The sequence below is a fragment of the Mytilus edulis genome, unplaced genomic scaffold, assembly GCF_963676685.1.
Source record: "Mytilus edulis unplaced genomic scaffold, xbMytEdul2.2 SCAFFOLD_1767, whole genome shotgun sequence".
In the NCBI taxonomy this organism is placed as follows: domain Eukaryota; kingdom Metazoa; phylum Mollusca; class Bivalvia; order Mytilida; family Mytilidae; genus Mytilus; species Mytilus edulis.
The window spans coordinates 1-15,749 of NW_027268396.1; the positions used below are offsets into that span (position 1 = coordinate 1).

Consider the following 15,749-nt stretch of genomic DNA (forward strand, 5'->3'; position numbering starts at 1 on the left):
TGAATAAAACTTACAAATTAATTTGACAAGGTAAATATCGAAATTGCCTTAATTGGAATTTTTCAGATATTTTTAAAAACCTGATCGAGATTATAAGGGTAAATGCCATTTGTATGTATCAATATTCAAACACTCATTCAGGTATGAAATACAATTGATATACAATTCAGAATAGTTGTATCTTTTAAAGGTGAGGTAATATATATCATGTTTTCAACATCTTTGATTTAAAACCGATCTTATTAAAGTTTGAAATTATTCCAGTATTGTAATGTATCGTTGCATAAATTAAGTGTGCCAAACATCGTCTTGTCATTTAACATGAGGGATAATTCTATTATCTTATTTGCTTTATTTTTCAGTCCATTTAACTGGAAGTACTAAACAGTCAACAAGATTCCGTTTAAATTTATGGGATTTTCAGTCATAATAATGTAACCACCAGGACGTCTGTCAAGGATTTTTATTCTTCGTTACTGGGGTCTGTTTAAAATTTAAACGAATAGTGATCTTTTTGCTGCTTAGTAAACAAATCTTTCAGTTTTTATGGTGTGAACAGAAAAGGATTTTTATGGAAGGATAAGTTGAGCGAACATGGCTAAGAGTAAATTTGAATATGTAAAGCAGTTTGAGTCGGAAGACAAATGTTTGCCTAATTGCTGGATAGTTGTTAGAATAGATGGGAAGTCATTCCACAGGTGAGTCTAAACGTATGTTAGAATAAGTTTACGGCAATTAACAAATCAATTTTGTCAAGTACAGAAATAATATAGACATATATTTCACCTTGTTTAAGCACCTTTCAAGATAAGACCTGTTTTATTGAGGTATACATTTTTATAACTGAAAGTTTAGTTAGTGATATATTGCATGGATGTTTTAATTAAATATTTAAACTATTAAAAGTGTATCGCTTTACTTTGCACAAATAAAGAATGAAGTTTTCGTGACAATTTTATTAAATTATGTTAAAAGTTCATTAAATGTTACAAGGTGAACGCAGACATTTACTGGATAGATTATTTTCAGTTTTGGCAAATTTGATTCTTTCAATTTGGAAAAAAAATTGGAAGTGAAAAATTTAGTTTATCTATGGTTTTTAATTTGCTAGATTGCTTGAAAAATATGAAGATAAGTAGATAGCCTATCATCCAGAGTACTGTAATTTGTGATGAGGGTCTTAAACAAAGGAAAAGGGGTAGGGATTTTGTGTAAAATGGTCATTTCATGGATAGGTTTTAAAAATTCACACTATACACAGTAAATAGATGGCTCAGTTTAAAGTACCAAAACATTCTAAATAAAAATGATAAACACATTTCACCATAATTAACTCTTTACCACCTTATGTAATCTATCATGTTTCATGTATGTATGAAATCACATCTTTGCTCACCGCCAAGGGTTACAATCCCATCCCACCTATGAAGAGTAGGGGGCTAGATTGGTACCCTAAGTTAACCAAGATGGTACAAAGAAGAGATTGGACAGTTAACTGCATGATGACCTGCTGCAGCATATCATTTATAAAGTTTAAAAAGATGTGGTATGAATGTTAATGAGACAACTTTCTACAAGAGATCAAATGACACAGAATTTAACAATTATAGATCACCATACAGCTTTCAACACATCGGAAACTGTTTAAGGTCTACTCTGCTTATGGAGACAGCAGTAAAGAGTATTTTCATGCAATGTTGGTTTTTTCAATTTTCATTTCACATGTTCTCTCTCTTGATGCTCATTTCTCATCCGTTCGTGCAAATTGGTAAGAAATCAATTGTAGGTTATTATTTTTTTTTTATCATGAAATCAGCCTTTAAATTCCAATTCATCTGCACACACCACATTTACAACCCTTGGTGGAAGTTGCATAATTTCTTTTAGTACTCTTTAGTACTGAAAAATTATATTTGAATATTGCAAATTGTCTACTCTAAAAAGAAGTTAAAAGCATTAGTTTATCATTAATCTTTCTAAAGTAGGATCCTATTCTATGTGACATATAAACCGGTTTGTTTGGCATTGACATCAAATATTTTCCAATATTCATCTATAAATGATTAATTAGATCAATAGTTGTATTACAAAATCTACAAATGCTGAAAATGAACACTAAATATTTGTCTCAGAACTTCATTGACCATTTAGTATCGAGGTGTGAAATGAGTTAGAGTAAAACCTGCCTTTTATCAAAAGAACACCATGACTTATATATTATAAATACTATATTGGCAAAATCCCAAAATAATATAAAAATAAATTTAAAGCATTTTAATATGTTCATTGATGAATTTATACAACTAAATTGAGGTCATATATTTAATTATATATATCGGGATAGATATACAATATTTGGTAAAGCAACATTTAATTCTTATATATTTGGCTTTACAAAATAAGTGAAAGGAATTTGAGTGTGAAAAGATTCTTTAGATGTTAAATCTATTTAAAGTTCTAAAAAAACCATAAATCTGTATGTGCATAAATGAAAACTTCTAAATTTATATTCCTAATGATGTTCAAATAGAAGAATGATATTGATAACTATTTATATTTGAATTTTTTATTCACGATATGAATAGATTATAAGTATGATAAAAATATAAAAAGAGAAGATATCAAAATAAATCAAATTTGAATGATTTATCACTAAAAAAAAATACTTTTCAGTTTGGAAAATTTATGAATCAATTTAATTGACAAAGTTAAATATATGCCATTCCATACTGTGGATTCATTATTATTTGTTGGATATTAATTTTCATGGATTTTGTGGATTTATGTAAACCATGAATTAAAAAAAAAACATTTATTCTTAAACAATAAATGCATACACACAATCTGAGACTGATTATTCCTACATGTCCTATATAATGTATATTTGCTCTTGTTTCATTACAGATTTTCTGATGTCCACCATTTTGTAAAGCCTAATGATGATAGAGCTTTGAATCTGATGACTAAAGCTGCACAGTGTGTAATGGAAGAATACAAAGATATTGTCCTCAGTTATGGACAGAGTGATGAATACAGCTTTGTTTTCAAGAAAAATACTTCTGTATTTAATAGAAGGGGAAGGTAAGGTCATAGGTCAAAAAAGAACAAATATCCCTACAGTTTTCCATGTTGCACATATGTATAAAAAAAGAAGATGTGGTATGATTGCCAATGAGAAAACTCTCCACAAGAGACCAAAATGACACAGACATTAACAACTATAGGTCACCGTACGGCCTTCAACAATGAGCTAAGCCTATTAGCATGCTTGAGATTAGTTTCTGCTCTATGTTGAAGGATAACTATAATAATAATAATAATAAATTCTTTATTTAAAGAGGGTAAACTCAGTTAGTTACAATCAACTAATCTTCCCTGAGGCCCTCACATACAAATTACAATACAATCAAAACAGATATTTACACAATAGTTAATTTACAGTCATGTAGTTCAATGTATTGTTATTAACATAAGATATAATGCTGTTTAAGTATACATGTAGTCAAAAAAATCAAATGAAAATAAAAAAAAATATACATTACAAATGCATTGTCATGATTGTAGCAAATATTTCTTATCAGGATTGTGTTAGGTACTTCTTGATACTTTGCTTAAAAGTAAAAGTGTTTTGAGCCTTACGCATTTTGTGTGGTAGTCCATTCCATAATACTGATCCAGAATAAGCAAAGGATTTCTTAAATAGTTCAGCTTTTGGCTTAGGAACTATCAGATTACCTTGAGTGACACCTCTTAAGGAGTAAGGATTATTATCTGATTTCAGTTTAAACTTTTGAACTAGGTACATTGGTGCTTCCATACGCATACATTTATATAGAAGTAAATATTTGTGGTAATTTATTCTATTGTCAACTGTCATCCACCCAAGTTTTTTAAATAAGGGGGCTGAGGGGGATAAAGGATCTGCATCTAGAATTAATCTTGCTGCTCTTTTTTGGAGTTTTAAAATTCTTGTTTTCCCTTCATTTTTACATTCACCCCAAATAATACAGCAGTAGTCAATTAAGGGAAGAATATTACCCATTGTAATATGTTTTCCTTGCATTTATATCTAAAAACTTCTTTATTTTAGAAAGAAGGTATATTCTGGATGATATATTAGCACGAACTTGGTCAATTTGATTTTTCCAGTTAAGTGTGCTGTCAATTTTAACACCTAATAATTTTTCACATGAAGAATTTTGTAAGACTTTTGAATTTATTATCAAGTTTGGTTGATAAGTCTGAATTGATAGTTTCTGTTTTGTTCCAGTAACCAAACATTTTGTTTTATTTGCATTAATGAACATGTTGTTCATTTTACACCACTCTTCAACCCTGTATAAATCTTCTTGAACATCATCATGTATGTTTTCTATGTTTTTCCCAGATTTATGAAGAGTGGTGTCATCAGCATATAGGTCTGTTTCACAATTTTCAATACATAAGGGAAGGTCGTTTATAAATAGTACAAACAATAGGGGACCAAGTATAGAACCTTGGGGGACACCAAATTTTATATGTTGTTGTTCAGAATAAACATTACAAATGTTTACCTGCTGTTTTCTGTTATTGAGGTATGACTTAAAAAAACTAACAGTAGCCTCACTAAATCCATAAATTTCAAGCTTTAAACAAAGAATATCATGATCTACCAAATCAAAAGCTTTTTTAAATCTAATAAAATTGCTAGATTTAAATTACCATCATTCATTTCTTGCAACCATTTGTCAATGATATTGATAAGTGCAGTTTGACAAGAATGCTGCGGCCTGAAACCAGATTGTGTAGGGTGTAAAAGTTTAAGTTTAGATAAATATTTGTACATTTTATTAGAAACATGTTTTTCTATTAATTTTGATAAAGTTGGAAGAACAGATATAGGTCTGTAATTTGTTGCTAAAAGCTTGTCACCATCCTTGAAAACTGGTGTTACCTTAGCATTCTTCAGTAATGAAGGATATATACCAGTATCTATCATTCTGTTAAATATATATGTGAGAGGTGATGCAATAAAAGGGGCACTTAATCTTAGGATTTTTGGACCAATATTATCCATACCAGATGCTTTATTTATATCAAGTTTTGCTAATTCATTAAATAGCTCATTCATATTCACTGGTGGTATAGAAAATTTTTCATGTTTATGTAATTTATTTTTAACAAATTTACTAAGATTACTAAAATCTGCTTTGTTAACAGGTGTATAACTTCCTTGTTCTCTTAGTTTTTCCGCACAGGAAGTGAAAAAGTTATTAAAAGTATCAGCTATACATTTTTTACTTTTAGTTGTATTGTTATCTTCTGTGGCCAACTCATATGGTGTATTTTTAACTTTTGGGTTCAGACTGTGAAGACATTTCCATAATGTTTTAGGGTCATTTGAGTCTTTTACCATATTTTTATAATAATTCTTTTTTGAGTTATCAATAATTTGTTTAGTTTTATTTCTCCAAAATCTATACTCACTCCATAAACCAAGTGCATTATATTTATCTCTCATATTCCTAGCGTAAATGATTTCACTATTATACCATTCAGGCTGTCTGTCTCTTTTAACTCTCTTTTTAACAACAGGAGCATGTTTATCTAAAGCCTTGTTCAACATATCATAAAACAATTGTAGACAGTCAGAGGGGTTTTCTTCAAATTCAATTTCATGAAAAGGCGTAGATTGCAGATCTAATAAAAAATTGTTTTGGTTGAAATTTTTGAAATTTCTATATGTAATTGTACTGTGTGTATTCTTTTTGCCTTTGTTGACTTCTTTCCTTGTTAAACAGATAGGATAATGGTCACTAATTGCATATCTACACACATGTGATTCCTCTATCATATTTGGATTATTGACATAAATATGATCAATCAGTGTACTAGTATCTTTTGTTACCCTTGTGGCTTCTTCAATCAGTTGTTGAAAATTATATGATTCTAAAATATTCAGCCATTTTTGAGGAGGTTTGTTTGGTGCTTTAAAATTGAAATTAAAATCACCCATAATTGTTATATCTGAATTGATGGTCATTGCCACTCTTATTTCTTTTTCAAAATCATCAACCCAATCTATCAGTGACTTTGGTGGCCTATACACAAAACATAATAAAAAAGATTTTTTGTAATCTGGTTTAATTTCAAACCACATTGTTTCCGTACCCCCTATTTCTATGTTGTTTTTTCTTAAAAATTTAATAGTTTCAGAAAAGTAAACAATTAGACCACCCCCACCTTGGGATGTTCTGTCCTTTCTTTCAAATACATAACCAGGTACTTGTAATTCATTATCAGGAGTGTGTTTTGTTAAAAATGTTTCACACAATCCTAATACATCAGGTTGGTTATCAGAAAACATAAGGTTATGTTTAATTTCTTCATATTTACTTTCAATCCTATTAACATTATGAGAACAAATCCTAATACCTTTAACTGTGATTTAAAGAGATGAACAACAGCAATAATAGAGCTGTTCCTTTGTTTTCAGTTTTTCTAGTACATTTAGTGGTTTAGTTTTATTAGCTTTCACTTTCTACTTTCAACCTTTGTTTGTAAATAACTACAAGTCACTAAACTTGACTTAAAAATGAGCAAAACCCGAACTTTATGATATGCTATATAAGGCCCTGGATAACAAAATGTTAAACAACACAATAGACATAATAACAGGATTGGTTTTAGGTAATAAAATGAAATCAAAAACAATATGGCTAATGGTTTCTAACAACACCCACTGGACTAAAGGAAGTATTTTTAGGACAATTTTTTTTTATTAAGAACATAATCCTGATTTTTTTTAACATGTTAATTTTTTAAACATGAAAAGCTAATAGACAAATCCTTACATGTAAATAACAATATAAAGATCTAAAGTGATCTGTTTACATTACCGATATACCACATACTAACAATATTTGGATTTTTGTATTGTTGCCTATTAAAGTATTAGATTATATATGAACAAACTAAATACCCAGAGATTTTGGATGTGATAAAAGTTGTTATCGACATTAATCAACATTTGTAATGTTTTGTTTGAGTGTGTAATGCATTTCAACAGGAATGTTTAATTATTAGAGTAGAACATTTGATAATGAATCTTAATCATGTTGTACATAAATATGTATGTAAACAAAATTATATTGTGTGAGATCACGTTCATTGAGACATATGAAACTTTATCAAGTAAATGAAGATTGGGCCTACATTAAATGTATTAGCAAGAGATAATTGCTACTAGGACATATGATTCTAATTTTTAAAAGTCCAATAAATCATTCTATAGGTTTTGGTTTTCTAGTTTCGTGATAGTGTTTAGGTCGCTATAGTGCCTGTGACCCTTTTGTGTTAGTTTTTAATTTTTACCATAATTTAGACTCATGGCCATTTGTTGTAAGGATCTAAGAATGGCATATTAACATTATTTAATTACAAAAGGTATAAGTGGCAAAAAATTACTATAAAATTACTATAAAGAATTATTAAAAGATTTTTTTGTGCTTTTGATACTAAATTTGGAATCTTAACACCTATTAACTCTTTATTGATGAACTCAATAAAAGTTCCAACCTTTTTGTTCATTTTAATTGTGGGAATCTTAAAGGTTAATTAAATGTATGTATTCAGTATAGTATCGGTAATTATGTTTGGTGAATTGATTTAAATGAGATATCTGAGTCCTGAATAGTCCATTAGCACAAACCAGTAATAGAATAGTTAATAAGAAAATTCAATAAAAGTAGTTGTATTAAATGTTGTAAGTGAATATTATTGAGCCAGAAATATTTGAATTTGATACTCATTTACATAAGTTCTTGTATGTATTTATCATTTTACATCATGTGATATTTTCTATAACTTTATTCATGTATTTTTCAAAAACATAACTTATAAATGAGACAAAAAATAAGAATAATGGTTATGATTCCATAGTTTTAACTATAACTTTTAGTTTGTAAAAAGTTAATCTGGATTTTTAGATATTTTTGTTAAAAAGATATTTGAAGCAATCATTTAAGCACCAGGAGTCTGTTTCACAAAAAAACTACGACTAAGATTTATCTAAAGTCATGAACAATTCAGTATACTTACAACCAATTTTAGTCCTAAGATTTTTTGTGAAACTTACTCCAGGCAGGTCTTAGGGTTACATCTTGAATAAAAGTACTTGAATTCTGAATTTTCGTCAGTTAATTTTCAAAAAAGAGAAACTAGAATCTAGAAAGTGTTTCCCCTGTTCTGCATTTGATAGCAATACATAGCTTTATGAAGGAAGGGTTTCGTATAAATAATAATCATACATATTATAAATTTGAAATTTGAGAAACTTTGTTTAAAACTTCACCTTAAAAAACTAAGATTGTAACAGTCCTTAATGAGTCCTTCATAGAGTATTTTATAATTTTATGGCTTTGCCTTTTCAAGATAAATAAATAAATCACGAATGTTAGTAAGTTTTAAGATTTATTTTGTTTTATTACTGTATTTAATGTCATGATAATATGTAATTATTGACCTTGCATGCTATGATGATTATTAGTCTCAACCACTTCATAAATTCAATTGTTGTAAATCTTTACTTTCAAAGTTGTAATTTCATTCTTTGTTTTGATGTCAAAATTTTGCCTCAAGAACTCAAAGAAAAATAATTTGATCATTAAATGTTCTCAATGTGACATAATTTCTTTTATTCAGGCCAAAATTTAAAAGAATTATTTTGATGTCTAGTCAAACAGTTTAATTGGTTTGTCAGATCAAATCTAAATCATACTTGTAAAAAACATTGCGTCCTCTGGCTGATCTTTTGAATCAATATTGATTGTACCCCTGAATGACGTTATATTGTAATTTATTGAGACAAAATACCAAGTATTTGATAAGACTGATCCTTCACTTTCCGTCACAATTCTCCGATAAAAAAAACTGATAACCTATACCGTCAGTAGAGGAATGTGTTTTATTTTGTACATTATGATATGAGGTGTGTGAGATAGAAATAGACCTTATGCAAAGGAATACAATACCTATGTTAACTGATTTTGGTTAGGAAAATTAAACTCTATGCAAAATTTAATTGTTTGAAAAGAACCTACAAAAAAGTAAAATCTCAAAAATACTGAACTCTGAGGAAAATTCAAAACAGGAAGTCCCTAATCAAATGGCAAAATCAAAGGATAAAACACATCAAACGAATGGACACTACTGTCATATTCCTGACTCAATGGTACAGGCATTTTCAAATGTAGATAATGGTGGATTGAACCTGGTTTTATAGCGCTAAACCTCTCACTTGTATGACAGTCGCATCAAATTCTACAAAATAGACTATAACTCATCTTTTATTTCGTATTTGAATGTTCTGAAATCAATCCTAGTCTTAAATCTGTACATGTATAACTGCACTTGCATAATGTTGATTTCTCTCTGACATAGCTCATACAATATTAAAAGGAGATGTTGGGTATCAATGACCCCCCCCCCCCCCCCCCCCCCCCCCCCTTAAATAAAAGGATAATGATAATCAACTTGTCTAACAAAAGATTAGTAGAACCTGCACCAGTTGTCAAGCTGTATATTTGATTGATTGGTGATTGCTTTACACTACATCAGCACAAACAAGCTATAAAGTGGCGAGGAAATCTATATGTATTGACTTGTGTGGGAGTAGGTTACTATTTCTGCTCTCAACTCAAAATTCAAAGATTCCTGGTTTGATTCCCGTATTGGAATAAAAAATTTGGGGACTGAACTTTCGGCTCTCTCTTAACACCATTTGGGAGTATGGTCTTGAGGAAACAATGATAGTCCCTTGGAAGGGGATAATAAATGGCTGACCAGTGTTAAGAGAGAGCCATATCTCTTGCAAGTAAAAGAGACCCATGTAGATTTTGAAAAAGAGCAGGCTAATGCCGCTACAAGGCAGCACTCACACCCGCAAAGTGGAAAGGGATTAATATAAGTTGCAAAACTTGTTTCCTAATCCACTATATATAAATATGTTTAAACTAACTAAAAATTCTAACAAAGAAACTTGATATATATATATGTTTATACATGTATATCAATCTTCATGTTTTGTAAATTTGTAATTAAAAACAGGAATATTAAATGATTTGATTATGATGTGAGACAGCTACCTAGTTACAAAAAAATACCATAAATGAAATTTACTCTGAGTATACAAGAAATCAGTAAACCTTAAAAGAACTAAATATGTTTAATATCCACCATTTTCTTTAAGATGTATATTTACGTAAGGAAATCTCTTAAACAAATACTTCAATAGTTCAAGTGAATTCTTTTTCTATCTGCAAACATCCTTGAATAAAACTGTAAACAGAAATTTAATGCCATAATGATTTAAATTATTTCCAAATTGTATATAAGTAGATACATTATTTATTAAGTATCAGTAAAGAAAAACTATTCCAGTTTAAGTTTGTTCATGAAATATGAATTAAGTTGTTAAAAATAATTAAGAGCAACACATTATTAAGTTTCCATATTCTTAATTCCTTTGGTTGTTATGTTTGGTCTAAACATTATTACTGATTTTAGTCAAGTTTTAAGGAGTGACATCTTAATGATCAATGATTATAAAAATGGGTCACTTGAGTCAGTGGAACCAAAAATTTGGATGTAAAATAAATTATAAATGAATACTTAATCACCCTTATAATGATCTTAAGATGTTTTATTGTATATTCAGTAAATACTAAATGCATTACCTTTTATTTATAATGTTTTAGCACATAGAGAATAAAATGCTGGAGTCAGTTTCATCTTTATTAAGATTGATCATTAATGTACTGAATTATTCATGACTTATGATCAATATTAGTCACAAGTTTTTTTTGTAAATCCATTTCTCCTGCTCTACAGAAACTTGGACTTAATGGGCTTGTAGGCAAACTTTTGCAATCAAATATAAATACATGTAAAAATAAAAATTTGTCTATGTCCACTTAAGTAGATGGATTGACAGAATTTTTTTAGCAGAATTTCTAATATTTTGTATTTGTTAGAAAAGTTGTCAATCATCCAGTATTTATCATTGTAATTACGGTAGTAAATGTAATTTACAGGTGCCTTGAATTTTTTTTTTTAAGAGTGTCTGTAATTTTGTTTTTTACAGTAAGATAATTAGAAAAGTTGTCAATCATTTTATCATTGTAATTAGTAAATGTAATTTAACGGTACCTTATATTTTTTATTAAGAATGTTTGTAACTTTGTATTTTTCAGTAAGATAATGAGTAACATTGTCAGTTACTTTTCATCCTGTTATGTGTTTTACTGGTCAAGATTCTTCAATGTCCAGCCATTACAGTATCCTCCAGCATTTGACAGTCGTGTTGTCCTCTACCCATCAGATAAAAACCTCAGAGACTACCTCAGCTGGAGACAGGCAGATTGTAAGTGATATTTAGCTTGCCTTGGACAGAAGATCAAGGATCTATTGTTCTCATGTGGCATCTGCTGTTGGTTCTCAAAAGTTTTAGAAGCAAGGGAAATAATCAAACATAGTTTTATAACGAAATGGAACAAACAGTCCCTTGGAGTTATTTACTTATAAAACATGTAAACAAAAAAATTGTCACAAGTTTGTCATAGCTTCTTGATATACAGCACCAAGCATCATCTGGTTGTGCCATGCTATCTGACACCTTTACAGTGCCTTTATATTTTACTTCTGTTTGCAGAAAATTTATATCATTAAAATATCATGCACGTACATGTACATGAAACTTTCAGCAATCACTCACAGTGCATCTATTTTTTTCAGGCCACATAAACAATCTGTATAATACCTGTTTCTGGAAACTAGTGCAAGATAAAGGTTTTACACCGGCTCAGTCTCAGGAAAGGTTAAAGGTAACAACTATTTTAAAGCACTTTATTGATAATTATTTAAAAATAAGGAGATGTGATATGATTGCCAATGAGACAATTATTCAACATAAACCACAGTACATGTATGTAAAAAATGGAAGTTTTAGCATCTACTGAAAGTGATCAGTGCTAGGAAATGAAAAATTAACCCAAAAAATTACTGCATCAATCTTGGCAAGTCTCTTATGAAAAAAATGTCTTCTTGACGCTCTTTAGAAATATTGCCAACTTTTTCAAAACAATAATAATCTGTTTTATCAACACTTAACACAGTTGAAATTATGACTGTTTTATGACAGAAATGCTCATTTCATTATTTTAAAACCTACTACTTCCAAAAAAGTAGGAAATCCCTATTTGAGTGAACTGCTTATTTTTATGCATTATTAAATTCTTCTACAAAACATGAATATCCAGAGATTATAAAGTGACTTTTTTCTGTTGATTATAATTTTTTTTTTTTTGCAGGGAACAATGTCTAGTGATAAAAATGAACTGTTATATCAAGAATTTAATACGAACTACAACAATTTACCAGATGTATATCGGAAAGGTTCTATACTTCTACCCAGTAAGGTAGGTGTTATTATTTACTGCTGGTAACAGATCTTTTGTAGTTTCTGGTTATTTTAATTTATTTTATACTTGAGCAGTGAAATGTTAAGATTTTTTGAATTGATTTGATATACAGTTACTGACTGTTTAAAGCCTTAGCCCTAGCCTACCACTGAGAATATTTTTTATGCTCAACTAGGGGCATTATGTTTTTCAGTCTGTGCGTCTGTTAAAGTTTTTGGTCAAGGTGTTTTTTAACCGGATTTTTGTGACAAAAATGTCGGTTATTGATTTGGGGATGGGCGGCCGGGCGGCAACCAAATGTTGTCTGTGCATTTACTCATGAACCGTTCAACCAAAGCTTTTAAAATTTTAATATGTTGTTACTGACAAAAATGAAGGTCAAGTTCAATAATGACGATTTTGACTTTTACCGTTCATGAGTTATAGTTCTTGAAAGATTGAAAAATGGTGTTTCTAGTCGTGTCCGTGCATTTACGCATGAACTGTTCAACCAAAGCTTCCAAATTTTAATATGTTGTTACTGATGACAAAATGGAGGTCAAGTTCAATAATGACAATTTTGACTTACCATTCAGGAGTTTTGGTTCTTGAAAGATTGAAAAATGGTGTTTCCAGTTGTGTCCTTGCATTTACAAATGAACTGTTCAACCAAAGCTTTTGAAATTTTAATATGTTGTTACTGATGACAAAATGGAGGTCAAGTTCAATAATGACGATTTTGACTTTTACCGTTCAGGAGTAATGGTTCTTGAAAGATCGAAAAATGGCGTTTCCATTCATGTTGTTGCATTTACTCATGAACCTTTCAACCTAAGCTTTTCAAATTTTAATATGTTGATACTGATGACAAAATGGAGGTCAAATTTGATATTGACAATTTTCACTTTCACCATTCATCAGTTATTGTTCTTGTGATATTGCCAGGACACAAATAAATGTTAATAAATTCGGTTTGCTGTCGTGACAGCCTCTTGTTTATGAAGTTGAAGTCCTATCAAGGACACTTATAAACAAAGTAAAAACACAATTTTTGGATTGACAGCCACTTGTTAATAAATTTATATTTATATTTTTTATTACAGGAAAAAGCAGTGGAATCAAAACCTATGAACTCTACATATCCCAATACCAAGGAGCCTCATCGTGGATCTGTGTCCTTTAGTAATTCATTAGATCATGGTACAAAAATGAATCCAAAAATAGACGTTCTACATGTGGACTTAATAGGAGAAAAATTCTGGGAGGAACATTCTACCATATTGACTAGTAGATGATACTGATAGATATTATTGTTTTAGTAAATTACAGAATTTTCATGTGCAAATATATTGTTAAGTTGTCAATGTACTGTATACCATCGTATTGTCATCAACACACTATTTATGGCCATTTAAGGTTAATGAAATGTAACTGAGAAAGTCCATCAGATTTTCAAACCCTTGATAAAATATTAATAGACATAGATCATCTATGGCATTGAAAATGAGGCATTTTCTGTGCTACAATCTGTTTATTTCTAATTTCCTTGGCAACATCAAGATGTTTGGTTTAGGACATTACTACATTTTCATTCTACTTGACTGAGAAAAATAAGTCTCTGTCAATCAACTTCAGATGGAAAATTATAACAAAGAAAGATCAATTGGAACTTTGTAAAAATAGGGGTAATTTATGTATATTACATATGGAATAGAATCTGTGATGACTATAATAACATTCAATTCTGGAAATCATATGATTATGATTTGAATTACGTGTCAGCTTAAGTCTTTGTAAATTTAGAAAACCAAGAAATTATCTGGCCTCATGAAAGGTGTCTATGATTATTAGCTACTGTGTGCCCCATGATCTTTAAAAATTAACCTTATTAAAATATTTTAATGAAAAGTGCAGAAAATTGGCGATTTCCATAGCTCTCATTGGATTGATGGTACAAGTTCTTAGTTAACTTCATTTTTTCATCCTAACATTGGGTTGGTGGTATCAGCTTTAAAATATGTTTTTTTTCTACTTCTAAACATTAGGTAAAAAGGTGATTTTTTTCAACTTCTTAGTTCTAAACATTGGGTAAAAGGTATCAGTTTTTAGTTATATTTAATTTTTTTGTATAAACATTAGGGAGGTGGTATTAGTAGTATTGGACATTCATGCATCTGTTTGTAGTTTCCCTCCTTTATATTTATTATAAACTCTCAGCTTGTCTCTTCGGTCTTTTTCTTATATATATTCATTTTTCAGGTGCATGGTTAGCTTTAAAATCATTAAATTGTATAAATATTGATATAAATGGAACTTTCAAAGTTTATAATATAGGATCGTTTGTATAGGCAGAGATAAGTCAACTTTTAACACAAACAATAAAGTGCACAGGTAAATTAAATAAAAAATTGATAAAAATCGTGTTTTCATGATCCATGATAGGGTTGTAAAAGCATTGACCGTGCGCACATTTTTAGAATGAAGCGCTTCCATGCTTCATACAAAATGTACTTTGGTCAACGCTCTTAAACCCCAATGAAGTAACAAAAAGAAGCATTCAATATTTAAATATTTTTCAAAAGCATTCCCAGCATATGAATTTTGTTACTTTTTGCTTTAAACTATGTGGGGCACACAGAAGCTTTTTAAAACACATGAATTTTCATTCATAAAAGTTAGCATTTCACCAGATTTTTTTTATAGCATTATTAGGTTAACTACTTCATTAACTGGTATGTTTTTTATATTGTTCAGTATAAATGGTTTAAATATTAGGCATGTATGTTCTGTTGTTACAATATTATCTTTATCCTTATTAAATATGCAATATCCTTATTTCTCTTCAATTGTATGGTGAAATTTGATTAAATGTCTTGCTAATTATACCTTATGATTATCGATTGGAGGTTCTTTGGCTTAATGTGTGATGCGTTTCCATACACATACAATTTTCTTGGATAACTCTTGAATATTTTAATTTTTATTTAGTCCAAGCTGTGAAAGGTCACCTCTATTTAGTTTTTCTCTATCTTGGTAGATCGCTGACTTCTTATCATGGATTGGACTATATATGAATTCAAGTTGATATTTAAATGAGACAGCAAGATAACACAATAAAACCAAAAAGACATCCAAAGATCTACTGATGGTCTTCAACAGTAGAAAAGTCCTTTGCTGTGTGTTTGTCTTTAAAAATTCACGTCTAGAGTCTAGACAATTTGTGACTGAAGAAATTGGAGATCAACAATTTGCAACTTATTGAAACTTTCAGCAAAATTCTTTGACCTTTCAAATGTTGACAATTATTATTTG

General features: G+C 29.6%; 1 protein-coding gene across 1 annotated transcript; it reads left to right on the plus strand.

The window, feature by feature from the left end:
• Positions 1–362: 362 nt before the first annotated feature.
• LOC139507402 (probable tRNA(His) guanylyltransferase) lies at positions 363–15,272 on the plus strand (the record flags this gene model as incomplete). The annotated part of the gene is given in 6 exon segments (XM_071295735.1): positions 363–698; positions 2,905–3,081; positions 11,232–11,401; positions 11,773–11,861; positions 12,348–12,455; positions 13,541–15,272. Coding segments are annotated over 6 exon segments (840 nt in total). The 3' UTR covers positions 13,733–15,272.
• Positions 15,273–15,749: the final 477 nt, after the last annotated feature.